Source organism: Morus notabilis, unplaced genomic scaffold, assembly GCF_000414095.1.
Source record: "Morus notabilis unplaced genomic scaffold, ASM41409v2 Scaffold124, whole genome shotgun sequence".
NCBI classification, from domain to species: Eukaryota; Viridiplantae; Streptophyta; class Magnoliopsida; order Rosales; family Moraceae; genus Morus; species Morus notabilis.
The window spans coordinates 39962-65474 of NW_010361697.1; the positions used below are offsets into that span (position 1 = coordinate 39962).

Sequence of the window (25513 nt, forward strand, 5' to 3'; positions counted from 1 at the left end):
TTCAATAATAAAATGTCACATGTCACGTCATAATTTTTTAATTGATATGATAAGAATTTTTTAATTGACATGTCACAATTTAGAGTTTATGAATATATTTTATGAGAAAAAAATTCTGACGTCATATTAATATTATATTTTATCTATTTATTAATTTATTTGTGAGATGAAGAATAAAAGCTTCAAATACGTGTATATGATATTAATTCACCTAGCAAAAATGTCAAGGAGTTTGTACGTGTCAAATACGTGTCAGACCCCATGAAGAAAAGGAGGGGGAGGGGGCCTCCTATCAAGGGGTTTGTATGCGAAGTCCTTTCTTCTGAACCACCCTCCAAAGCTTTTAATATTGTTTCTTGTATGCGTGTGTATATTATATATATATATATATATATATATTTTTTTTTTTTTTTTTCAGTCCCTAACGTAGCATGTAATTATAAAAACGTAATATTATAATTATTGAACATAATATTGATGTTGGAGAGAAGTAACTTAGTTTTTAGATGACTAAATTTTTTAGTGTTATTTTTCTCTAACGTTGATGTTGCGTTCAATAACTATCCTGTTACGTTTTCATAACTATGTATGTGTAATGTTGGAGAACTCTAAACGATGAAAAATGAATTATTAGATTGTAATTGGTAAAATATATCTAACTATACATGAATAAATTCACCACTTGTACACTTAATGAAAAGCAAAAAGTGAGAATCTAACTTAGTTGAGAACCCTATCATATTATATACACACACACATATGAGTTTTAATAGTTACATTCACATCGTGGTTATTTATTAAATATAAAAATTTAATGATATAGTGTGTTAAGAATCCAGTCTCATTAATTATCATAAATTTTTTGAATCAACTATCTAATTTATTACGACCGTCAGATCAATATCTTACAATTAAAACAATAATATCTATTAATGGATAAATATTAGAATAACTATTAAAATCACAAATATCATTGAAAAATTATTTTACTAAAGAGAATCACATATGGGGACTAAATTGCTCATAAATTGGCTGGCCTCTGGCAACTCTTGAGGCAATGTTGTCTATGAGGAAGCATCTCCTCCAGATTGACGTTAGCCCTATTTTCAAACTTTTGATGTTACTTTGAATGAACTTTATTTTGTCTGCTGGTAAAGAAAACAAATGAAAGAGAAAGAAAACTACTTGTTTTCTTGTGGATCTACATATATAATTGGTCTCGAGTCTAAAACTTACTGCAAAAGATCAGTATCATACACACACAAACACTTGAGCCTCATTATTATAATTTTAATAAAAGTGTTGCTTTGAGCTTGTGAATGTATGTATATATATATATATATATGTCGGCCAAAGTATGCCCCACTAAATGACTCTCACTCTTCGGCCGACAAAATAGTGCGAGTGTGAGACTCTTTACACTTTGTAGTCTTTGTCCATATTTTGGTCATAAATAGAGGCTCTAATATAGAGAAAACACAATCTGTATTAAGCATATAATTTGGTGCCTTATTTATAGATGTGACAAAACCAAATTCCAACTATTCAATTCTTGCAAGTTAATGAGACATTATTGGAATAATTATTGTGTTTTTTTATCATGAAAAGTGGGAAAAAAGATCAAGTGGGCTGTAAGTAAGTTTTTTTCCTGGTCTCTGTTTATTCATCTTTCACGTGGTTTTCCTAGTGAAAAATTAATGCAGATTTGGTTTAGATTGCAATGTTTTTGAGAAGTGGTCCACAAAATCAAAAGGTTGAAAGATTCTTGTAAAAGGGTCTTACAAAAGACAACCAAAATATTTGGTATTGATGCTGAGAGATTGGCCTGATTTTTGTATCCATGTTGAGCAACCAATTGTTGGGTAATATGAATTTGAGTGCAATGGTTGAAATTGACATTTGTGAAGAGAGGAAAAAGAAAAAACAAGGCCCTTTTGGTTAAAATCTCTTGAGAGCCAAAATAATCTCATTCTCATGTATATATACAGATTAAACTGAACTAGCTAGAAGCAAAGGAAAGCAAAATGTCTTGCTTTTCTATTGTAATTCTATTTCTTTTTCTTTTTTTTTCAATCAAATATGTTTGTTTCTTTCCTCAAGAAACAAAGGAATTTCTTTATCTCCATCCAACACCACTTTCGGAATCTGGGACTATAGGAGAAAAATGAAAGGGATCAGTTCAGGCTCTTGTCAATAATTATCAGATATTCATACACGTCAAACACACAATCTTAGTTTTTAAAGACTAAATGTGGACATAAATAATCGAATATCTAACAAATAAAAGAGATAGTAATTATAGTAATTAAATATGTCTTATTTTTTGTAAAGAAATCCGTGTATTATTCCCATATAGATAACTCCTTTTTTAGTAGAGGAATCCCATATATCAGAAGGATGATTTCTGTCAATTAATACACGTGCTAGGCCTTCCAAATCAACTACCAAGAGAAAAATGGAGCAAAATTTCCATCCAAATCTCTGTTGATCTTAAAAAAAAAAAAAAGATTATAACATAAGTAAAATGGAATATGTACAAGGGCCATCGCAAGGACAAAGTACAAAACATCTTAACCACAAGAAATCGATCTGCATTAGAAGTAACAGAAACCCAGCAGCCAGTGACTTAAATGAAAAACCTTATCCAAAACTGATGATTTCCTGTACACAATTGTAACTTCATTTTCATACGTACATGCATGCTACGTTTGTACGTATATAATTAAAAACGAAAAGAACACACACACACACACACACACACACACATATATATATATAGAAGATCCTATAATGGAACACTCCATTAGGGTCGCATCAAACCATTGATCGTGACTGTAGGATTTAAATCACAAGGTGTATATTGTTTAAGATTGCATATTATAAAAAATTTTCGATTATAGTGTTACACCAGCTTTAGAAGTACCATCATATTTAAATTGTACGGTTGAGTTGGTGTGTGCCTCGCTGTAGAATATATATATATATATATATATATATATGGAGGATTTAACTTAGTGAAATGTACAAGGACTATTGGGGTAATAATACAACATTGGACATATAAATTATCATCCGTACAGCATCTCACGATGGGAGCAAGTCACAAGGTTTGCCTGATAAGCAAATCATGATATGGAGGTGGGGGTTCCCATGTCAAGCAGACCATCAGAACCCCACTACATTGATGAACGTCACAGATTCAAACACGTCATTAAACACATTTTGATTCTTAAGATTTGATTGTATCAGAAAACTGCCCCACCATATTTCACATTTTCTTGGGGAAAAACTGACCCATGCATTGGTGAAAACCACGTACCAATTGGGTAAATCCAACAATGATGGCCATAATAGTTGAGACAGAGATGATGCATAGGAACCTTTTAGCACAAGCCCAAGTTCCTGTGGACTGTGGAGTCACAAAAGCAGTGAAAGATGACCTAAAAGAGAAACAATTTATAATTTTTTTTTTTTTAAAAAAATTTTTAAGTGGGGGCAAAAATAAAAGAAAAGAAAAAAGAGGACATTTAAGAGAGAACCAATGACCCATCTACTTCTGCATCACATCTTTTTTTCCAAGCTTTTCAAAAAAATGCACCTCTCTCATTTCAAGCCAACATGTTTTCTCATTAATAAGGGTGCATGTGTGAAGAAAGTAGTTAGTTGTGGTGAAAGAACAGTACTAATACTAATAATCAAAGCCACTTTTATCCATGACACATCAAACTTTTTTGTTCAATATTTTTGTTTGCTCTTCGAGTAACATTTTTTTTTTTATGACTTTCTCTTTTCCACTAGTATATTAATAATAATAATAATAAAACTAAACTTACCTTGCTAGTAGAGATTTTTTTTAAACAGTTAAATCTGTACTAAATTATGTCATTTTTTCCTACTTTTTCATTTTAATGTGACTTTAACTTAATGTAAACATGTTCTTCTTTATTTTTTTTTTATTTTTTTTTAACTCTTCATAGATTTCCTTGCTACTTACCTTCATGTAAAGGGACCCAATAATCTTTCTATTTATTACAAGCTGTACGAACCACACTCCTACTTCCACACACACACACACTCTCTTTACTCTTGAGCCTTAAGATCTCTCTCTCTCTCTCTCTCTCTCTCTCTCTCTCTCTCTCTCTCTCACCCTGCATTTAAGCATAGACAATCATTCCATTTTCTCTATATAATCCCTTCACTTCCTTTCTTCCCCTCCTAGCTAGCAAGCTAATTTCTCAAAGCTGATCTTTTTTTTTTCCTTGTCTCATATATTATAAATTTCATGGCTTGCTTTTTAATCTTTCTTCTAATGATCCTCAATATTATGGTTCCTTCAAGCAATGCAGATTGGCCACCTTCTCCTGGTTACTGGCCAAGCACTAAATTCAGAACCATTAGCTTTTATAAAGGCTATAGAAATCTCTGGGGTATTTCCCATCAAAGAGCTGACCAGAATGCATTAACAATCTGGCTTGACAGTACTTCAGGTACTCTTTTCTCACCTCAACATATATATATACACACACACACACACACATATATATATATATATATATGTATATGTGTATATGTGCATGAAATTTGTTCACTAATTCCTTGGTGGGTTTATATATATATATATAACAGGAAGTGGGTTCAAGTCAAATCGTCCATTTAGATCAGGTTACTTTGGTGTCAACATAAAGCTCCAACCTGGTTACACTGCCGGAGTTATAACAGCTTTCTATGTGAGAATTTAACTTTTTTGTTTTGAAAAAAAAAATTAAAGGCTTATTTATTTACTAAATCAATGTGTTTAATTAGGACAATTTTTAGTCTAGTTAAATACTAAAAAATTTGAAAAAAAAAAAAAAAAAAAAAATTTGGCAGCTTTCAAACAACGAAGCTCATCCGGGGTTCCATGATGAAGTGGACATTGAGTTCCTTGGAACAACATTTGGGAAGCCATACACATTACAAACCAATGTTTACATAAGAGGAAGTGGAGATGGTAAAATTATTGGCAGAGAAATGAAGTTCCATCTTTGGTTTGATCCAACACAAGCTTTCCATCACTATGCTATTTTATGGAGTCCTAAGGAGATTATGTAAGTTAATTACAGTTTTATCTACTATATAAACGGTAAACCTAATTACTTATTATGTATATTAATTTAAAGGCCAGATTGGGTGATGATGAAAAAAATATCTTGAAAAAAAATAACTTTTTTGCTTCAACTAAAATGGAAAATATGTCTAGTCATACTCCTTTTGATTTAGTAATATGTTTTCTTTCAATTCACTATAAAACAAAAGGCACAAAAGTATTTTATAAGGACTCTAATATAAAGGAGCCAATTGATTTTTACAGCGCGGCAATTATAGATAGAATCAAGATCACATGGCTAGGATACACTTATCAATAAAATTTGCACAAATGTACAAAAGTGGATAAATAAAGTTTTTCTTGCTCCACTAGTACAATAATACATTGCATATTGTACCAAATCTAAATAACACCTATAGTTAATTATATTAAAAATAAAAATAAAAATAAAAACACCTAGTAGTACTATATTTGGCATAAAACTTTTTCGACTGTTGTTGGTAGGTAATTAATTGTCTTATTAGTATAATAATGATATAAATACACTTTTTGGGAATTAATTATTATTATTTCAGATTTCTTGTGGATGATGTGCCCATAAGGACGTATCCAAGGAAGAGTGCAGCAACATTTCCACTAAGGCCAATGTGGATCTATGGCTCAATATGGGACGCCTCATCTTGGGCTACAGAGGATGGAAAATACAAAGCTGATTACAGATACCAGCCATTTGTTGCTCACTACACGAACTTCAAAGCGGGGGGCTGCTCCGCCTACGCGTCGCCCTGGTGCCGCCCGGTGTCCGCCTCTCCGTTCCGGTCCGGCGGGCTGACCCGGCAGCAGTACAGGACCATGAGGTGGGTCCAGCGCTACCATATGGTGTATGACTATTGCAAGGACTACAAGAGAGACCATTCTTTAACTCCTGAGTGCTGGGGTTAAATAGTGAAAAAAAAAAAAAAAAAGATTGTTACAATTTACCATTATTATGCTAATTATGTTAGCATTATTATTTGGAGTTTCCCCTCAATGTTCACTTCTCTTTATGATTCCTTTTCTCTTCTCTCCCAAGAGGCTTCAGAAGAAATAACCAAGCTAAAAAAAAAAATTAAAAAAAAATTGTGAGTTTATTCAATTTTTCTGTATCGATAATTGGTGTAAATGTCCATTTTGTTTTGTTGTAATTATCAGATTAAAGAGAAGAAAAAAAGTTATTTTATTTGTATACGGAGAAAGAGAAGTCCAAGGCAACAGTTGGGGCCATGGATTATTGAGTGAAGTGTTTCTAATTGTACCTGCCACGCCATGCCATGTTATTGTTCTTCCTTGATGCCAAGAAAAGCACTTAATAAAGCAAAATGATTTTTTGTTGTGCCCCTTTTTTTGTTGTTGTTTTTTATTTTTTTATTTTTATTATTTTTTGCGTGCAAAATGAATGCCACACAAGATGGGGCAATTTATTGTTGGTCATTTTCTATATCCCTTATCACTTCCATACATGATATCCAATCATATATAGAATGAAAAGTGGAAATATATTTAAATACATATATACATTATTTATATATTTCTGCAGCACGGTTCTCAAGAGTCATTCAATGGTGTGGATGGATCAATAGAACTAAAAACGGAATCAAATCCAATCCAGATAGTAATATCCACAAAGCTGACTGCCGGAAAGCTCTGACTCCCTACTTTCCTGAAACCAAAGCTTTATTCAAGCCAAACTGACTGAATTAAAGCTAAGAGAACCACTTGGCCTCGTTCATTTCACCGATTCGAGTTTTCAGTTTTAAATCATTTCACCGATTTGAGTTTTCAGTTTTAAGTTTTTACAGTAAAAAATTCTCAGAAAATGTCACATCTAATTTTTTTTTTTTTTTGCTACAGTGAAAAGCTCTCAGAAAATGTCATATCTCAGTTCGAATTAAAAATTCGAATCCGCGAAGTGAACGAGACCTATATTTATTCATTTAGGGATCCCTTTTTTTTTAATTATTAGGGGAGAGGGATCCATAATTTTACTATATTATGGAAATAAGATTTTGTATAGATAAAATATTTAACAAATTTAAAATTAGTATTGATCAACATTTTATAGTTATCGAATGAGTTCTCATACTTTGAAAGAATTGCGTATATATTGTTTGAATTTCATCTGAAAATTTTGCATTATAGTTCCAAATGAGAGTAATATTAGAACAAGAGAAAAGGAAATAATCTAACTAAGGCACATTAAAATAATGTTTTAAATAGATATAAAACTGACAAAATTGATGTATTAAAAGTATCCTTACTGATCCTAATTCCTATATTAGATCCATCCATGCATATTTCTTTTTTTTTTTTTTGTTACTTTAAGAAAATATATCCAAGTTACTATCGCCACCACAGGGAATGATTGTATCAAATGTTAAAGGGTAAAATGTCTGAGTCTCATATCGTTTAAATAGAAAATTTAATCACAGACAATAGTAATCACTATTATTTAACATAGTAAATAGTTAATTATAGGAGTAATGAGATTTATCCCAACTGGACTCTATCATTTGTCTAATTTTCAGTACTTCAAAATGGTGTGTAACTAATTATATTGAGTTGCGTAATTTAAAAAAATTAAAATGTTTTTTAACTAACTTCTGTATGGTTTAATGTTTGATCCCATTTAATGTCACGTTATAGTAATGATCGATCAAATACCATTTGGGACATCAAAATTTGAAAGATAATTTCAGTCTTTCCAAGTGTTTAGGCATTATCCATATGTAGCTCTAATGAAATCTGAAAAGTGAGGATGAATTACTCAGTATTTTGTGTCTTTTAAAAGGATTGGGATTCCTCAAACTCTATAATGTAGGTCAAGATTTTTTTCAAACGAGCTTATTATCTATCCTTTATTTTTATAATTAGTCACGTTACAAAGAGAAAGAGTAGTATCATTGTACGGATCCAATGCCATTGGTATGGGGTAGGGGTGGGGGACCCATAGAGGCAGAAAGTCCCATTTCTTGTTGTTCACCAGTTGAATTATTAAAACATCAATCAATGCAAAATGGGTCATTCTTATTGCAAAGAGAAAATGATTATACACTCGCACTATTCTATTCCCGGGGATAGTAGATGGTAACTATTTTATGGGCTCGTTCACTTTGTAAATTTGAGTTTTTAATTTGAATTGAGATGTGGCATTTTGTAAAAACTTTTTGTTGTAGTAGAAAAAGTTAGATGTGACATTTTCTGAGAATTTTTTACTGTAGAAACCTAGAATTAAAAACTCAAATCTGTGAAATGAACGATACCTGTATATATATATATATATATATATGTCGTACCATCTATACTTGGATTCGATAGGAGATCCTGTCTTGGAAATTATATAGTCGGTGTAATTACTACTGAAAACCAAAACCACAGAGATATATATAGAGATTGGATTTATTATTTTTATCAAACTTTGTACAAATTTTTTGTACTAATTAATTTTGGACCCCCATTTTGAGTTTTGTGAAATTAGGAACCGTACTCTATTGCCCATGCTTGTGTGCCCGTGTGTTTTTATTATTATTATTATTTTATTTTATTTTATTTTATTTTTTTTTGTGGTATTGCTCAGTCAAGGACCTCTTATCTTGTTAAAGTTAGTGGCTAGATTCTGTCTTTACCCTCTTTGTTCAGGAACAGATGTTAACCTCTCGTCAAGAAAATGATGAGGCAGACCCACAATGGGAAAAGAAAGAGAAAGGTTGTAACACAAACAGGAGAGTGAGAAACAAGCAAAAAAAAAAAAAAAGTAGGTCATGGATATTATAATTAATAAGGAAAAAAAAACATGTCTTTAATCTTTAAATGAAAATGACAAATAAGATTAGATGTAAGGGCTCTCCTCTTCAAACTGTTTGATGTATGAGTTATTATGATCCTATTCATTTTACCGATTTGAGTTTAGAATTTGAGTTTTACTACAGTAAAAAGTTCTCAGAAACAGTCACATCTAACTTTTTTGATACAGTAAAAAACTCTCATATAAAGTCACATCTCAACTCGAATCAGCGAACTAAACAGTATAACTATTTCTTCTTAAAATTACAACTGATGTTAGAGACGCGACTAAATTTTTTTAAACATCATCCAAGATTGAGTTGAGAATCTACTTTAAGCACTATTTATTTGGGTTGCTACCCTAAATTTAGGAGTCTCTTATAAATTTGTGGGCATACTCAAACAGACGGACCTAGACATTTTTTAAGGCCTAAGTCATGTAGACCCACCTTCAAGTATACTACTGCATCATGATCTTTCATGCAACATGGAGTATAACAACGAGCATAGAAGGTGTAATAGTTAGGTATTTGCTTAGCGTAGACTAGTATTATATCTTTTTATAGTAATTGTTACGTAAAATAAAATCATATTACAATATATAGCAGGACCAAAGAGAAACCCTAAAGATTAGAGCTGGTTATTTAAGCAACAATAATGCAAAAAGGACGTGGACCCAATGTGATGGCTAACAAAAGAAAAGAAAAAGGGATGAAGTATCGTTGGTGGGGAGCTATGTAGAAGCTTTGAAAAGCTTATAAAAAATGGATTGAAAAGGATAGAATGTTTCCAAAGAAATAGAAATTTGATTCGTATACGCCAGAGAAAGTGATCGATCCGTAATATATAATCTTTCACACTCACATCTGCCTTCTTCTTGTTTTGGCATTATATGAATTAATGTCATATTATTTGGTTACTTTGATTTTTGTATATGAAGATATTGATGATGTCTTTCCCATCAACTCAGTGTAGCTCAGCAGCCACAAAACTTTTTATGATGACCATTTTTAATGGAACAGTTCAATCCAATTTTGATTTTGATCTGTTCAATTATTAGCCTTGGAAAGATACCACTTTCCCAAAGCTTACAAAAGAACATATATTATGAAGAAAAGAGATATCAATTATTGTGAGGAAGGGTCATGTGAGTGACTATCATTGCTTCAATGACCCCTCTTGAAGTACCTTCAAGGACCCATTTTGTGTGTTTATATATATGTTTTGTGTGTGTGTGTGTGTGTGTGTGTATATATATATATATATATAGAGAGAGAGAGAGAGAGAGAGAGAGAGAGAGAGATGCATGACACCCTTTTGAAGGATTGATTATAAGAGGAATGATAAGGGATCATGTGAGAGGTGATCATTGTTCTAAAGGCCCCCCCTTGCTTTATATTTATTTATTTATTTAAAGGAGTAAAGGATCCCTTTTGAAGGAAGAAATTTGCATGTCACCCTTTTGCTCAATTGATGATAAGTGAGGGAAAAAAAATGAAACAAGCCAATGAAATCTATAGAATCTAATCCCTCTATCTAACGCAAGTGATTTCTTGAGTAAAATATAATGATAGAAATATGCACTTACATGATGATGGGACCAGGGAATGTTATGCCATGTGTTGTCTATTGTCGTTTATATATCATGGAGCCTCTATATCTACATTGCGATCTAAAGGCATGGGCAAATTTTAATCCTCATATCTTTTTTTTTTTTTTGTTAATGCTATTTGTTTTGTTTTCACTAGGTTGAAGGAAGCAGGAAAAGAATTTTGTGGGGTTCAGAAATGTTAGCCTACTCTTATATTGGCATGATTCTAGTCTTGTAGGCTTCAACATAGAGGTTGAAGACAAATGATATCTACTTCAGTTTGTGGGTGTAAGTTGGCATGAAAAAGAAGGTTTAAAGTCAACCAAAAAGTTAGGGAATATCTTCCTTTAAAAATAAAAAAAAAGAGTTGGGGAAAAACTTAGGATAATTTTCTCCTTGTGCAATGACATTTTGTTTCCATGGGAGTACTTTTTTGGTTGAATCCATGGAAGTACTTTGTGAAATAAGAATAGTTCACAATGCGAGCAAAACATAAGCGCACTACGCATTTTATCATTTAAAATTATATTTAATTGTATAAATATTATTTTCCCAAATTACTTATATTTATATTTGGATTCGTCATTTAACCTTGTCTTTTGAAATTATGTCTACATTTTTTTTATTGAAGATTGAAGATGATTGAAGATGTGTCATGGACGAAAGTTTTAGGCCTTGTTCTTTTCGAAACTCAAATTATAATTCAAATTTTTTTACTACAGTATTTTTTTTTACAAAAATTTAAATTTAACTTTTTTGCTACAATATTTTCTCTTACATAAAAATTTCTCTTTGACTTTACTTTACTTTTATTTTTATTTTATTTTATTACTATTATTATTATTTTTGTGCCCCTAAGATTATAGATTATTATATCAAAATAATGATAATTACGGCAAAGCTAAGATAAAACGATATTTATTATTCTTTGAAGAGACTCATCACAACCGACCTTAGCTCAGTTGGTAGAGCGGAGGACTGTAGTTAGCGATTGCTTAATAGAAATCCTTAGGTCGCTGGTTCGAATCCGGCAGGTCGGATTTTTGTTTTTAATTTATTTAAACAGATCCTATTATCCTAGTGATTTTATATAAGTTTGACTTTTCCTTTTTTTTTTGGTAATTATTTTCCATCACAAAAATTGATCAATATTCGTAGAAAATTAATTAGCTCCTCAACTTGGAAATCACAAACCCATAGATACAATCACAAATTACAAACACAGAAGCTATAGGTGTAAATTATGAAATTCAACAAACACAAACAATACGAATTTCACAGATAATCTTTTGACTTTTACAGTAGAGAACCAAAGTTGAATTGTAGCATTTGGTTCAGTGTCACACACAATCAGGAGGAAAAGACAGTTCATTGCATTTTGGGTCATTTTTAATGTCCCAACAATCAATTGAAAACATTTAGGCCCCGTTCACTTCACTAATTTGAGTTTAGAATTTGAGTTTCGCTACAGTAAAAAGTTCTCAGAACAGTCACATCTAATTTTTTTGTTACAGTAAAAAGCTCTCACATAAAATCATATCTCAACTCGAATTACAAACTCTAATCAGCGAAGTGAACGGACCCTTAGTACATAAATATCAATGAAAGTGAATACTTTGGGTAGGGTTTCACAGCATGGCTTTGCACCCACCAATCATCTTAAAAATATGCCGCAAGCTTTTTTTTTCTTATAAGAGAAAATTCTTCTGTGGCGCACCAAAAAAATAACCTATTGCATTGTTTTAGATTGTCACATACTCATTTTCAATGAAATTTATGTACATATTTTTTATTATTTTATAATTATTCTGAAGTGATTTGTCGCTAAGAAATATGTGGTGCCCATTAATAAAATGTTTCTTTCTCTCTTTCTTTTTTTTTCCCTCCTCCCTCACATCCAACCAAGATACCTGACTTCTTAACTGACTTGACCAAAGTGAACCCTCATGCAGGGCCAGTGAACTTTATTTCTTTTCCAATTGAAAGGAAAAAGATGGGTAAGAGGAGCCACAAATAACTTAGCGTATCTTCATAATTCATTCACATGATTGCTCTAAAGGTTATAGCAAGAAAAGAAAAAATTTTATGATATTCACAACCTCGTTACCGCGACAAAAGCTGTTAACCATCCAGCCGCAGGGGCGGGGGACGCAAAGTAAGGCTCTATACCGGAAACCTTGTTACAAAGAACGGCTAATGGCTACTTTGAGAAGTAAAATCTACTTTAACTTTTTTGATAACTCAGCTAATAACCACCTAATAAAAAAAAATATATCAACTTAGCTTAACCTCGTAATAAGTATAATATATCCCCCTTAGGGAGAAAAAGAGAACAATATGATGCATACCAGAACTAGTTATCCTACAAATATGCTCCCACCATGGGCCATACTAAGCGTAAGAAACAAGCAGGGAATGATAGACATCAGCTGTTACATCTTTCAGATACCTGCAACAAAATGAACAGGAGTTGGACAAGAATGATTGCAATTTACAAGGTACTGTGATTATTTTGTCTAATCAAACCATTAATGATGTAATGACAAATGATAAGAGCAATGATTAACATTAATGAATTTTCATGATCATAGATTGGCCGTTCCATCATGAGAAACAGGTCAGTAACACTGGCGCAGAAATGCAGAAAATGTTTGGAGGCACTAGAGATGCTAAGCACAATAACTAATAGAAGGCGGGTCCCATCTGAAAGCCCCATGCAGTGGGACCCACCTTCTATTAGTGTGTGGTGCATAACACCATCAGTGTCCCTTAGCATTATTTCAAAAATGCAGGTGAATAAGAGAAGAAACGTCACTTTTAGAGATTAGTGCTTGAATATACCACTTGGTGGAAATTAAGACTAATTTACACATTAAAATGGTACAGATAAATAACTAAACTATAAAAGTGGTACCCATCCTAATTTACACAAAAATGTTGAGCAGCTTGGTTGAGTCCAACTCGACAAGACCAAGGGTGTGGGTCACATAGGCAAGGGTCATTGGTGCGGCCCATGCCTGTGTCTATGTCAAGTTGGACCCAGCCAAGCTGCTCAGCAGTGCTCAACTAGGGAGTAGGAATCGCATTTTCCTTTAGATGCTAGGTGGAGAAAAAAGGCCCTTAAAAAGTAATTAGCAAGTTCAAATGATCTTGAACGTGGGTAATGATTTGACAAATTTAAACCTAAATCTTACCTTTCTTCACCAGAACTAGGTATGAAAATTTGCAGCATGTCACCGCTCAAACAACTAAGTAAACCCTGGTTTCGAGCATGGGTATGCTTGATGTCACGGAGAGGATACCCATCAGACTTGAAGCGCTGAAAAACTGAAAAGGCAACTCTTGCAATGTCAATTCACAAGTGCCTTCGTCCCTGGATGCAAACAACTTCTTATCCATGTGAAGGTACCAAGCTCATCTGCAAAATCAAGTGCAGATATTTCTAACCATTTTACAAGGACAACAATGCATTGAATGGTACAAAGGTAAAAAAAATAAATAAAATAAAAATAAATAAAAATAAAAAAACCCAAGCACAAGTAGGTATTACTTTCGTAAGCATATGCTTTGCAGCCATTCCAAGAAGGCTTCTTGCAAATAACAAGATTTGGTTAGAAGCATCCACATCAAATGAACGCCATCCAGCTGCAACTCCTCCTAAATATAAATCACCATGTTAAATGTTAATATTCCAGCAAAAGAGTAGAGAACATAGTTTACTGGAACAAAAAGAAAACCTAATGAAAAGAAGATGTTAAGGATTAGTAAAATAAGAAAGCACATATATTTCCTGAAAAGTTTAACATTGTAAAATTAATAGCAAATTCTGAAAACATCCACATGGTGACAGCTATAATATGTACTTGTTGAATACACCAATCAATGGGGTAACATAATTTTAGAAGTGCAAACTTGAGCTCAGATACACAAGAATTTCAATCAAAGAAGCAAAAATAAACAAATGTAATACACAAATTGTATATGACCATTATAGACACTGGTGGAGATAAGAAAATGAGAATAAGGCTCATGAGACCAGGCACACCTACATTTAATGCTCAAGACATTTACGTTCAAAAAATGAAAAGAGCAGTTAACATCAAACCTGTAACATAAAATGGCGAGAAGATGCTTGTGTACGGAATATTGGATAGAGCTTTTGTCCTACAGAATATAGAAAAATTTATATCTTAAATATCAGATTTCATCAAAATCTTAGCTCAAAAAAGAAAATTGAATCAGGGATGATTAAATTTTCAAGCCAACAATCTCATGTGGAAATGACTTTTCCTGTAAGACAATGCAAAGTCCATTCACTTGTTAAACTATTACCAGTCACAGATTTTCCTTGAGACACTCCACCAGCGTTGACTGATCTAGATGATCCTTTTGGAAGATCTCCTAATAAGCCTTCCAAATAAGTGTCCTCTACAAGTTCAAAAGTACAAAAACCAAAAGTCATCGAAGAAGGTATACAAATAAAGCACAAAAATAAAGACCAATACCATATGACTGGTCTGACCTAAAATACAGACCTAAAGTAATTAGTGTCTTCTACTGAAAAAATTCCAATTAGATTAAACTTCAACATACAGCTCTCTAACTTAGTCCTTTCATTGGTTACACAATATGCCTCATCTTTCTAAACATCTACAAAAATATGACTGCTTAAAAAGTAATTAATATAGGCAGGAAGTAGCCAAAGTCAAGCACATAAATACACCTACTTAAAACAGTGTCAAGAAGGTTTACAGAAATTTTTAGCAACACAAAACCTCTATCTGGAGCAAAAAATTGGCAGAGAGTAGTGTTTTGAAACTAATTAACGAGGGAATATAAAAACAAGAAAAGTTTGATAAACGATGAAGAAAAGAGTAGACATTCAATCACAAAAGGAATCAAGACAACGTGAGGCATATTACAAAAAACTTAAACTCATACAAAGGTGTAATGTCCTAAACGCATACAATGAAAGATAAAGCAGTTCATAGTTATAGATACCTCTCTAAGCCGTTGAACTTCCAATTGCAACTCAGCCTCTATGTTTCTCCACTTAGCTTCATTTTTACTCCAATCAGCTCGCTGCACAATATTTAAAAAATATGGCCTCACTAAACTAGCTAGCAGCTTACTAACTCCTCACCATATAATATGCTCTTCTCATGCGTGTACGTGTGTGATATGTGAGGAGATGAATTATCGGCTTCAAAGGATCATTCTTCTCGGCATGGAATGCACGAGCTACTTTTGCAATTTTACATAAGTCAGATTGCAAGATACAATAAAGCAAGTTATGAGAAATCTAAATTGTTTCTAGTAGAATAGATCCTTACCTTCTTCTCAAAGGAGACACATTTCCTCTCAAGTGACCGAATTTTTTGCACACAAGAAGACCAATCATTCCAGTTAAGTTTCTGACTTCCTTTTTTTTGTAGGATATTAAACGTATGAGCTTCATGAAATTGAAAATAACCTTTTGTGCTTCTTCTTCAACAGCAACAACACGTGATGCAAACAGTTTTCTAACATCCTTGAGTACGCATTTCCCATTGCATTGTGGACACTAGAAAAAGAAAGAATAAACGTGAAATATAATCCCCCATTGGAACGAAGTAGTTTCCAAAATCTTCATAGAAAAAATTAAAAATGTAATATAGCTGAGTTCAACTCTCGACCACATTCAAATCTTGGCCAACAAATTTAAGAAAAGAAGTATATACTAACACAGTTAGTTAGTCAAATAGTCAAAATACCTTCCCTTGATTTTTACGCTGTTTTAGCCATCTCTTTATGCAAGACATCCCATATATATGCCCACATGGAAGACAACTGTAACATCAAATGAAAAAAAAAAAAAAAAAAGCATGATTTTCCAAACAACTAATGGTTGAACATAAAATGTTCTAATCTTGTATTGGCAATGTGATAAAATTTAAAAATATATAACTAATCTACTAAAATTCGAGGCTCTTACGTCACAGGGAGTCAAAATTCTACTGAAAACAAACGAAAGCGTGAGGAAAAAAAAACGAAAGTTTCAGTAGGATTTTCCAAACAATTAATGGCTGAACATAAAAATTTCGATCTTGTATCGACAATGTGATAAATATATAAATAACATCCACTAAAATTCGAGGTTCTTATGCCACGCTGAATCCAAATTCTACTGAAGATGAACAAAAGCATAAGGGAAAAAAAATGAAATTGGAGTATGATTTTCCAAACAATTAATAGTTGAACACAAAAATTCTGATCTCGTATTGACAATGCGATGAATATATATACAAATCTACTAAAATTCGAGGTTCTAATGCCACGCTGAATCAAAATTCAACTGAAAACAAACAAAAGCTTGAAACAAAAAACTAAAAAAACTAAAATTTCAGTATGCTTTTCCAAACAATGAATGATCGAACACAAAAATTTCGATCATGTATTGACAAAGTGATAAAAATATAAACAAAATGCACTAAAATTTGAGGTTCTAATGCCACGCTGAATCAAAATTCTACTGAAAACAAACAAAAGCGTGAAAAAAAAAACAAAAACAAAATTTCAGTATGCTTATCCAAACAATTAACGATTGAACTCGGAAATTCCGATCTTGTATTGACAAAACGATAAAATATTACACAAAATGTGCTAAAAATTAGAGGTTCTCGAGTAAAATTATACTGAAAAGAAACAAAAGCGCGAGAAATTTGGCACCAGATATGATGATCGCCATCGCTAGTCCACGGTTCCATGCAAAAAAGGCCGTCAATTTGGGTGCCGCTCCACTCATTCTCTTCAGAGCTCTCATCTCCCGACGAGCACACTTCGCCTGCTTCACGTATTCTCCGCTTGTGGCTGTCTCCCTCCGAATGGACTTCGTTCCGCAATTCTTCGTCCCCCAATTCTTGTAAATACGCCAAATAGGCTTCTCCTTCTCCTTCTCCGTCTTCTTCTTCTTCTTCTTCGACGAAAATCGGCGCCGCATCGTCGAGTTCTCCGTTCTGGTTTTGTGGCGATTCGACGCCGGAAAAGAAATGGTCCGCCATTAGAGCGTGAATTCGAAGGATTTCTCACACTCTCCCTCTCTGGTTTTGGTGTTGGAGCAGAGAGGATTTGTCAGCGTAATAATATGACTGATGAAATGAGGCGCGCTTTTTCTGTTCCATTTTAAGTTTCTTCTTTTTTATATAGTTAATTTCAATTTTGACCCCTTGAACACTCATTTTCTCCTTTCTTCTCTAAATTTTTAAACGTATGTTTAATTTGTTGATTTAAATTTTTAATTTGAATTAAAATGTAATTTTATATAAAACAATTTTATTATAATAAAAAAATTAGATATAATTATTTCTGAAAATTTTTTATTATAACAAAATTTAATTTTAAACTTAAATTAGTAAAATAAATTAGATTTTAAGTGTGATACTGCTATTATTAGAGCTTTACAAATATTACACAATCAGTCCTTTGTCTAAAATTGTTTAAAAAATGGAGGGAATGAACACGTGAAAAGGGTCCCTCCCACTTTTCCCATTCAAATCGTTGTTCTAACAAAGCGTTCTTCGACATTATTGTGGGGAAAGAACAAAATTTTAGTCCGCTCTCCTTCCCTCAATAATGAAATTTGGGGATTTAGAAATTTTGCCTCCATATTAGATAATTTAGGCCAAGAGAATTATCAATTACGTTATAACAACCTTAGCCGCATCAACTGCGTTAATTTGTTAAAGGTTTTGTGAGATAATGCAACATTTGTAAAATTTAGATACCAGTGTGATATTTAAAAGTTAAGAAATAAGCATAAAGTGAGATAATGAGCACTCACTAAGGGTTAAAATTGAAATTAGTGTTTGGCATGAGAATTTAAATCAAGGTGATTTTAGTTAATTAAAATTATAATTTATGATTTAAATTTAGGGTCTAAATCATAATTCTGGAACCAGAATCAGAATTAAAAGTTTAAACCATTCAAAATTAAAGAAGGAGATGGTTTTATTTTTCAAAGTGGTTCTGATTTAAAACATAACATCATGATTTAAATTTTAAATTAAATCTATTTAAATTAAACACTGATTTTTAAGAATTATTTTTGACTTTTTACAAACAAATAAAAATTTAAACTAAAATCATGATTTCAATTCTAAAATTCTCAACGCAACCTTTCTAGAAAGTAAAATTTTTAAAATAAAAGAAATCAGTTGGTAAATGGCTGGCATACAAGCCACACGTCGTTTTTCCTTCTTAGCTCCGCTGAAACCTCCAAACATAAAACGACAACAAACGTTTTCCAAGTGGAAAAAATACTTATTTTCGTCAATATCAAATAATCAAATAATAAGATCATCGCTGAATGTTGCTGAGGCATACAGTAAGGAAGACGACGGCGAAAATGGCTCGGAGCATCTCATACATTACTGAATCTCAGCTTCTCTCTCTTAAACGCCGCCCAAACATCGCCATCATAGATGTCAGGTCTTATATTTTCCTCACTTTTCTCTCTCTTTCTCTCATTTTTTCGCTTTTTTTTCTCAATTGTCTATGGTAGAAACTAGAAAATGAGTTACAATTTTGAAGGAAAAAAAAACTAAAAATTGGGTACATATTGAATTTGAAGAGACGAGGAAAGGAGCTATGATGGGCATATAGCAGGATCTTTGCACTACGCGAGTGATTCTTTCTCTGATAAGATGTCCAATCTCATTCAAGATGTCAAAGGCAAAGACACCCTTGTCTTCCATTGCGCTCTAAGCCAGGTTTTAATTTTAATTTGGGAATTTAGTTGCGGATTTTATTTAATGGGTATTCTTCAAAATTTGTTTGTTTTTTTTTTTCTTCTGATATTTAAACGTTCAATCGTACCTGAGAGAGATTACCCAGAAAGCCTTAACCTGTTACACAATTAATTTGATTTTTGAGCTAAGTTTGAAATTATGGAGGGTTTGGGATTAGCTTATCTTGTTTTAGAGTAATTAATTTGTTAAATAGGATGAATGCTTAGGGAAAAGATGAATTGTATTAGAATCCATATTTTAGGTGCAAACACATATGAGAGATTTTTTTTGGTTTGGGCATGTTTATTAAACCGTAATGGATGGAAAAGTAATAGCTTTAGAAAGAAAAGTAAAGGAATAAGAGTGGGATATTGGTTCTTTTTTGGGGCGTTCGGAAAGAAAAGTAAAAGAACGAGAAAGTGTTTACTTACATACCAGATAGTGGAATGGGAAACAATCCAATTCTCTTTATAGTGGTTACTAAATTTATAAATTGAAATCTTATCAAAGCGATTACTACTTTTAATATAACTAAATAATTATTGGCCTGCAACATGTGAACTTATCAAAGGTATACAAGTAAACACTAAGAGGTCTCGAGATTGACATTCCCTTTTCTCATTCCCTATATTGTATGGAGCTCGCCAAACTACCGATTCTAATTTCGTAAGCATTCACATGATAAAATAGGAAAGGAAAACACTCTTGCCCTACCGTCTTCATGTGAAGACATGGTTTATTCTAGTACTCCAATTGATCATTTTTATGATGAACTACTCAATGACATTTTCCCATATGTAATGTAAGATTACAAATTATTCTAAAAGCTAACTTACTCTAGTGGGAGGTGGGCCAATATTGGCCTTTTCACTTCTGATAACAAGATAGTTCAGAGTTTGTATATTTTGATATCAAATTTTCTGCACAGAGCTCAGTGCCAATTTCTGTCTTGGTGTTTCATATTCAGCCACTGGAAATATTTGGCATATCCTTCCTCAATCTCCTTGTAAGATTGCACTAGGTACCGAATTTTATGTGTACTTGTTTAGGTTTGACATCCAATATTTGAGACTCGAGAGTGCTTCTAATTCTAGTAGTTCTTTTAGTATCTTAAACCCAGAAGTCTTCAGGCTATAACTTAAATGATATTCTAAACTGTCTCGGCTTTTCTCATATCCTGTGATCCTATCTTCCTCTTTCTTTGTGGTGTCGAATACCAAATCATTGAACAAAATGGTGCAAGGTTTTGTAGGAGTGGCGCTTTTGATACCAACTCACATGGTGGGTGAGTTGTCATCTTTCAACTGATAAATGTAACTTTTTAATACAAAGTGAATACCGTACTAATAAAAGTATGACAACTCATACTTGGGATAAAAGTTTGGACCCTTCGCATTATTCTTTTCTTAAAAGGTCTACTTATGGATACAAGTTATTCATAGTAAGACTTTGTTTATATTGTAGGTTCGCGGCCCAACTTGTGCGCGGAAGTTAGTAAATTATTTTGAGGAGGTGAAGGATGATGCAGGGATTAAAAACGTCTTGGTTCTCGAACGCGGCTTCAATGGCTGGGAAGCCTCCGGTCGACCTGTTTGCCGCTGCAACAAGAAACCGTGCAAAGGTGAGAGCACATCAGAAGTTGCATAGCTGCCATCTTTGATAGAGAAGAAGATTATGATGATGGGATGAACATTTAGAATTTACATATATTGTATCTGCCTACAAAAGTGCGTGCTTAAACGACATTATTCACTTCCAACTGATATAAAATACAAAAGTAGTTTTCTGATTCAGCGTTTCTTCCTGCAATCTTCTTAACATATGATGTATCATGTCATATATTGTAAGGTTGGAGGATGGAAGCAATGGATTGTCATGAGTTCTCGGTATTTCCATGTTTTAGGGATGAAAGGAAGATTAGAATTAATAAATAAACGCACACGCACACATATATAGAAACTGAAATATTGTTATAAATATGGATCACCATTTTCCAACATTTATGAGCTATTAGTAATACAGTTAATGGCTTCTTACATTATTATCTCTTGTGTTTTTGTTAAAATTATAGAGATGCCCCCATTCAGTGAAACATGTTACATTGACGACCGCAACACTCCCTTTTGGTTGGTTGATCAACTGTTACGAAAATAATGTGTTCCGCGTATTAAATGTTTTTAAAATATCAAAACTACCCCTCTCTACATTAATTTTCTTTTTTCCAAACTGAATATATGGTTGAAAAATCACTTTTTTATTGTTATTTAAAAAAAAAAAAAAAAGGAGATGTGTTCATTTCACAACTCAAATCATAACTTAAGTTATGACTTTAGTTGTGTATGTGAGAAAAAACATTGTAATAAAAAAATTAAATTTAAATTTTTTATGATAAAAAATATTGTAGCAATAAAACTTGAATTGCTACTTGAGTTGTGAAATGAACAGGTCTTTAAGTGATTATACATACTTGTAACTGTAATTTCCACTTTAATTGCAAAAAGAATTTGTTCCTTTTTCCTACCAGACTCCATTTTTAATAAGTAATATAATTAATTTCAAAAATTCTCTACGAACTATGATCATTGTAATACTTTACTCTCTAAATTTTAAAAAGTAACATCCGTCTTCCCTGAATTTTATTCCGTTAACAATTTTTCCCCTTCTGTTACAATGAGTGACAGAAATTGCACGTGTCACTTATTTAGTGAGAATTAAAAGTACAATTACGGTTATACCCTCTGAAAATGTTAAAAATAATAAGAAAAAACAAAGAAAATCCTCTCTCTCTCTCTCTCTCTCTGATTTTCTTTCTTTCTAACTTCCATTTTTTCCAATTTCTAATTTCTACGGTATGTGTGCGAGTCTCTCTCTCTCTGCTTTCTCTCTCTAAACCAATTGGATAACACGAGGCTCCTTCTTCTTCTTCTCCTTCTCTTGTTCTCTCGTAAAATTCTAGGGCAAACTTTAAGCCACAATTTTCTTCTCCACCCCGCAATACTTTTGTTTTAATCTTCATAAGTTAGGGATTCATTTATCTAATTCTTCCCGATTTACCCTTTTTTTTCTTATTTGATGTTTTCGGGTTTTAATTTTTGAGCCATTGCTCTTTCTTTGTGATTGTTATTTTTGCTTATTATATGCAATTGGTTTCTTAATATTTTAATTTTAGATTTTATTTTGCTCTATTGTTCTTTATTGGTAGATTAATTTCATTGCTAGTTTCAAAACAGTTTTAGTTTTGTGAAAGTGGCTTGATAGTGAAGAAAATTTATGTACGAGAGATTTAATTCCAAAATTAGATTTCAGTGTAAGAGATCTGGTTTCAGAATTAGTCCAGAATTACCTTCCTCATATGGGTTATGTGCCTTACACGTGGCGAATTCCGTCACTCATTATAACAGAAGGGAAAAATTTGTTAACGAAACAAAGTTCAAAAATAATAAATGTTACTTTTTAAAATTCAGAAGGTAAAGTGTGTTACATTCAGAGGAATTTTCAAAATTAATCCTAAGTAATATTGTAGGGTAGTTGATAGATGTAACATTTTTGTCCACTTGACATTAATGTTTCACAATGATTGGATCCCAATTTGGGATGTCTAGCGCTTTACTTTTTTTCTACCGGTAGGGTGAATCAGATGGCTCACATTAAAATTTAGGAGGAGAATACATAGTCTTGCGCACATCTAATTACAGCCTGAAAAGGTCAATATAATTACAAAAATAACCCTTAGTTTTATTAAAATACAATATCACACCCTATATTTTATATAATAACAAAAACAACATATTTCACAAACTCCTCCTAAAAATTTTTTTTTAATTAATTATTACAGATTGCTCTCATAAGAACAATTATTTTTAATAACTTATGATATTAATATTCACTTTAATAACAAAAACGAAAATACTTAATAGTTATTTTACAACTTATATACTAATATTCACTTTTATAACAAAAATGAAAATTCGTTTATTTCTCAAAGCTCTTAAAAAGGTAATTACAATATTATTACACCATTTATAGTTGTTCTAAATGTTAATTTCTTAATAATTTAAGAACAAAACACATCAAAATATATATTTTTTAAAAAGTAAACTTCAAACCCATAACTATGACATCTCTCTGGATGCCACAACCCTCAGCCATGTGAGTCTAGCCGACGACCGCCAATTATGGCAGCATCACGGCCTTACCAAAACACTCAAAAAATCACAAAAAAAAATCAATCAATTCACAAAGATTACAAAAATTTCACATGTATTCTTCATCAGACAATCTTCATGAGACAAAAATTACAAAAATCTAAACAATCCAACAAACATCAAGCTGAATCCACACTCATGTAAATTTTTAACAAAATACATAAATTGATTTTATAAGCCAAAAATCAGGACCAATTAAACATAATCTCTCACCCTTAATGCCGATGCTAGCCCACCAATTCGTAATGTTATTCTGAAATTTACAACAATTCAAAGAAATTTCACCTAACTAATGAGACAAAATCCAAAAAAAAATTTATCTCCATTGATACACAAATTAATTCTCAAACACAAAAAAATGTAAAGCCTAGACTCTGACGGATGCTCACCGGAGAGACCTCGCGTGGGTCTCGGCATTTGTAGGTAGGCCGAATAGGGGTGACAATTCGTGTCACGTGTTGTGTTCATGTCGTGTTTTGATCGTTTCTTCTTAAATTTACAGTCAAACTGAACACGACCAGTGACACAAAATTTTTTAAAAACCGCAACGCGAATACGACATGATCACTTTACGGGTTGACACGACATGACACAAAAATGATCTGTGACACGAAATTGACCCGTGAACCTGAAATTGACACAAAAATTATATACTTTTCTTTTGGCCTCGTTCATTTCACAAATTCAAGTTTTCAATTCCAGTTTTGCTACAGTTAAAAATTCACATATAACTTTTTCTGCTACAGTGAAAAGCTTTTCAGCTCAAATTGAAAACTCAAATCCATGAATTAAACGAGACCTTAGTTTTTACTTATTAGAAATAACTTAAAATTCATAACACACTAAAATATAATAACATCCATCAAAATTAAGCAAATAATAATATAAAATTTTGAGTATAACTATTATATATCACAAGTTCATAATGAAATTTAAAATATGTAATGAAAAATATATATTTAGCTTTTTATGAGTTTTGTGTCGTGTTCGGGTTTGGCGGGTCCAATCTGAAATTAACCCGTGCTTTTCGTGTCAATTTCAGGTCGACTCAATTCTAAACTAAACATCTTTTTTCTCAGCCCTAACACCAAAAATTCGTGTCATTTTCAAATTGTGTTGTCATATCGTCGTGACTCATGTTGCCAGCCTTGGCCGAAAGACCCACCGTTCAAGAGACCATCTCGTGGTTGCGACCTGCAGTTCGTTGAAGGTGAGGGCCGAAGGTTCTGATGCAGTGAGGCCGTGAAAGGTGGGGGCGAGGGGCCAAAAGCTCAACAAGCGACTGCCGGGGAGGGCAACCTTTTTCTGACGACGGTGATGGCGTGGAGGGTAACGACGTACATGAGCGCAAAAGCCGATGGCTACGAGGGCGGACGTGGGGGCCAAGGTGAAGGTTGGGCGATGAGGTTAGTCTAGAACGATGGCTACGGTGGGGGAGCGGATCGACGATGGAAGACTGGGCGAAAGAGAAGCTGAGGTGCCAACGATGAGTTATGGTGGGAGATGATGAGTTCTAAAAATTTTATCTTTTTTTTTTGAAATCTAATTGGATGAGGTTAGGGTTTTTTAGTAGTTAATGGTTGAGATCTAAAGTTAATAAAATTAATGGTTCAGATTCAATTGGATATAAACTCAAATTTTATAAATATGGGGTAGTATTATAATTATGGAATTTGAAAGGAAGGTGTAATCAGATGTACTATTTTTATTTTAGTTTCAGTGAGCACTATCATTTTGAACCGTTCCATTTTTATCAAGGCCTACGTTTCGTACCCTATCGGTACGGAAAGCAAGGCACTTACCATCGACATTCCCTGAAAATTTTTACGGTCTCTCTTTGTAATTTAAAGGGAAAAGAAAAAGTGATGGGGTGGATTTCTTTGTACGACTTTTACAATATTTTTAAAAATATTTGAAATTCCACCAACGGGCCTATTAGCTCAGTTGGTTAGAGCGTCGTGCTAATAACGCGAAGGTCGCAGGTTCGAGACCTGCATGGGCCAATTGTTAAGTTTTTTTCTTCTTCTTTTAATTTTTTAATAAAACG

The 25513-nt window shown here is 32.7% G+C and overlaps 3 protein-coding genes and 2 non-coding genes across 5 annotated transcripts; 4 read left to right on the plus strand and 1 right to left on the minus strand.

Moving 5' to 3' along the window:
* The first annotated feature begins 4153 nt into the window (after nt 1–4153).
* Nucleotides 4154–6456, plus strand: LOC21405370 (probable xyloglucan endotransglucosylase/hydrolase protein 32). Its single transcript, XM_010100491.2, has 4 exons — nt 4154–4487; nt 4627–4727; nt 4870–5087; nt 5662–6456. The coding sequence occupies exons 1-4, from the start codon at nt 4283–4285 to the stop codon at nt 6026–6028; spliced, it is 891 nt and encodes a 296-aa protein (XP_010098793.2). The 5' UTR covers nt 4154–4282; the 3' UTR covers nt 6029–6456.
* A 4987-nt stretch (nt 6457–11443) lies between these two features.
* TRNAY-GUA lies at nt 11444–11536 on the plus strand. The gene is made up of 2 exons: nt 11444–11480; nt 11501–11536. It is a non-coding gene; the product is annotated as a tRNA-Tyr (tRNA).
* Nucleotides 11537–13887: 2351 nt separating this feature from the next.
* On the minus strand, nt 13888–17536 carry LOC21405371 (E3 ubiquitin-protein ligase RFWD3). Its single transcript, XM_024167244.1, has 8 exons — nt 17205–17536; nt 16250–16325; nt 15970–16059; nt 15498–15578; nt 15224–15314; nt 14829–14924; nt 14047–14153; nt 13888–13914 (listed from the first exon to the last, which is right to left on the minus strand). Exons 1-8 carry the CDS (start codon nt 17534–17536, stop codon nt 13888–13890), a joined length of 900 nt encoding a protein of 299 aa, XP_024023012.1.
* Nucleotides 17537–18841: 1305 nt separating this feature from the next.
* On the plus strand, nt 18842–21054 carry LOC21405372 (dual specificity phosphatase Cdc25). The gene is made up of 3 exons (XM_010100493.2): nt 18842–18962; nt 19105–19243; nt 20726–21054. The coding sequence occupies exons 1-3, from the start codon at nt 18880–18882 to the stop codon at nt 20906–20908; spliced, it is 405 nt and encodes a 134-aa protein (XP_010098795.1). The 5' UTR covers nt 18842–18879; the 3' UTR covers nt 20909–21054.
* Nucleotides 21055–25395: 4341 nt separating this feature from the next.
* TRNAI-AAU lies at nt 25396–25469 on the plus strand. Its single transcript has one exon. It is a non-coding gene; the product is annotated as a tRNA-Ile (tRNA).
* The last annotated feature ends 44 nt before the right edge of the window (nt 25470–25513 follow it).